Below are 2,664 nucleotides of genomic sequence, written 5' to 3'. Positions count from 1 at the left end.
GGGAACTAAGAACCCACATGCTGTGTGGCATGGCCAAAAAAATTTTTTTTTAATTTAAAAATTAATCAAAAGAAATACATTAAAAAACTAAACAGGGAGTTCCCTGGTGGTCTAGGGGTCAGGATTTGGTGCTTTCACTGCCGTCAAAGGGCAGCTGCAGGGATGTGGGGACTGCAGTAGAGCTGGTCTCCACCGCAGCTCACTTTGTCCCTGCCTCCTGCTGAGGCTAATCCAGCAGGCAACCCCTGGGTTCATTCCCTGGTGGGGAAACAGATCCTGTAAGCCGCGTGGCTTGGCCAAAATTTTTAATGATAATAATAAGAAGAAGACTAAACAAAAAAGCTAATGTTCATAGAGCACTTAGCATGCACCATGGCTGGGGCAAGTGTGTATGGTGCTTTAAAACAAACCTTTGGGGACTTCCCTGGTGGCCCAGTGGTTAAGGCTCTGCGCTCCCATGCAGGGGGCCTGGGTTCGAACCACATCCCACATGCATGCTGCAACTAAGAGTTCTCATGCCACAACTAAGGAGCCCGTGAGCCACAACTAAGACCCAGTGCAACCAAATAAGTAAACAAACAAAAATACAACAAACCTTCGAGATGGGTTCTGTTTTCAGATGGAATAATGTGACTCAGGTAGGTCAAGAAACTTGCCCAAGTTCAGACAAGACCCTCAGAGAAGGTCAGGTAAGGTTTCTGAGACCACACAGCAAGCGAGTGGCACAGCAAGGACGGAAGGCGATGTTTGTCTCCCCCTCTCCTGCCAAGGAGAAGTGCCAGGGGTCCCTGAGAAAGCAGAAAATGGGGAAGAGAGAAGGGGAATCCTACAAGGAAGCAGGCTGCATCTGCACGCGGGCTGGGTAGGGGGGCTTCCGGGGCTGCAGGGTCCCCAGAGCGGGTGTGATGCAATCACGCCCGTCGCTGCGTCAAAGGGCGGCTCCAGGGATGCGGGGACTGCGGGAGAGCTGGTGCCCACCGCCGCCCCCCTCGCCCCTGCCAGGCAACCGCTGCCTCTAACCTTCGTCCAGCGTCAGGACCACCGCCCGGAGCCACCGGCGACCCCCGACAACCTCCCTCAGCCACCGGCGACCCCTGACAACCGCCCCCAGGTAGCGGCGGTCCCTGACAACCGTTGCCCTGACAACCGCCGCCAGCCCCCCGGGCGCTCAGGGCGCGCCATGAAGTCGGCGGTGAGCGCGCGCGGCGGCGGGTCTGGCGGCCGCGGGGGTGGCGGCTGGGGCGGAGGGCGAGGAGGCGGAGGAGGAGGGGGCAGAGGAGGAGGAGGGAGCAAAGGGGCAGGAGGCGATGGCGGCGGCCCGGGGGGCAAAGGCGGTTTCGGAGCGCGGACGCGCGGCTTCGGAGGTGGCCGGGGCCGCGGTGGCGGCGGAGAAAGCAGGGAGCGCGGAGGCGGCGGGCAGCGGCGCGGCGCGGCCAAGAGCAAGAACCGCCGCAGAAAGGCCGTCAACACGGTGTCGGTGGAACCGCACCGGCACGAGGGCGTTTTCATCTACCGCGGGGCGGAGGACGCTCTGGTCACCCTGAACATGGTGCCCGGCCAGTCGGTGTACGGCGAGCGGCGGGTCACGGTGACCGAGGGCGGCGTGAAACAGGAGTACCGCACGTGGAACCCCTTCCGCTCCAAGCTGGCCGCGGCCATACTGGGCGGGGTCGACCAGATTCACATCAAGCCCAAGTCCAAAGTGCTGTACCTTGGCGCCGCCTCGGGGACCACCGTCTCCCACGTCTCCGACATCATCGGTCCGGACGGCCTAGTCTACGCGGTCGAGTTCTCCCACCGCGCCGGCCGCGATCTGGTCAACGTGGCCAAGAAGCGAACCAACATCATCCCAGTCCTCGAAGATGCCCGGCACCCCCTCAAGTACCGCATGCTCATCGGGATGGTGGACGTGATCTTTGCCGATGTGGCCCAGCCAGACCAGTCCCGCATCGTGGCTCTGAATGCCCACACCTTCCTGCGCAACGGGGGCCATTTCCTCATTTCCATCAAGGCCAATTGCATCGACTCCACCGCGTCTGCCGAGGCGGTGTTTGCTTCTGAGGTCAGGAAGTTGCAGCAGGAGAATTTAAAGCCTCAAGAGCAGCTGACCCTGGAGCCCTATGAGAGGGACCACGCTGTGGTCGTCGGGGTCTATCGGCCCCTTCCCAAGAGCGGCAGCAAGTAGCAACCCAGCTCAGGCTGTCCCTGACATCTGCCTAAGACTGTGCTGTGTTCGGTGTTACTATCTATGCGTTTTCTTTGTGCACTGTTGTTTTCTATTAAATGGCATAAAGAAACAGTCCTCAGGTGCATCGGTGAGGCCACATTGAGTTATCCCCAAATCTCCAAATCCCCCAAACCCTAAAATAGCTAAGATACCTGGTGATAGGGGTCAGTCAAGGATCAGCTTGGGGGCTGTGCTTCCTCCAGTCACTCAGGGTCCTGACTGTTCAGGGCCCCTCTCCACACATGCTTTCTCATCACAGGGGCAGGGGAAGAGAGCTGGGGAAATATTAATGAGTTTATAAAATCCTCTTTGGAACTGAGGGGGCACTGTTTACGCATTGACCATGTCACATGACCAAGCCTGACTCCAGGGAGTGACGCTGGATATTGATGGACAGTAGTAGAGTCTAACACACCCCATCTGTCTGACTCCAAGCC

General features: G+C 58.8%; 1 protein-coding gene across 1 annotated transcript; it reads left to right on the top strand.

The window, feature by feature from the left end:
• Positions 1–972: 972 nt before the first annotated feature.
• FBLL1 (fibrillarin like 1) lies at positions 973–2,294 on the top strand. Its single transcript, XM_057707347.1, has one exon. It carries the CDS (start codon positions 1,181–1,183, stop codon positions 2,183–2,185), a length of 1,005 nt encoding a protein of 334 aa, XP_057563330.1. The 5' UTR covers positions 973–1,180; the 3' UTR covers positions 2,186–2,294.
• Positions 2,295–2,664: the final 370 nt, after the last annotated feature.

The sequence above is a fragment of the Hippopotamus amphibius genome, chromosome 1 (genome assembly GCF_030028045.1).
Source record: "Hippopotamus amphibius kiboko isolate mHipAmp2 chromosome 1, mHipAmp2.hap2, whole genome shotgun sequence".
Lineage (NCBI taxonomy): Eukaryota > Metazoa > Chordata > Mammalia > Artiodactyla > Hippopotamidae > Hippopotamus > Hippopotamus amphibius.
The sequence above is the reverse complement of the archived record's forward strand: the minus strand, read 5'-3'. Positions and strand labels throughout refer to the sequence as shown.

Excerpts from the sequence above, each read along its gene's own strand:
- FBLL1 (XM_057707347.1), top strand. The coding sequence starts at position 1,181 with ATGAAGTCGGCGGTGAGCGCGCGCGGCGGCGGGTCTGGCGGCCGCGGG.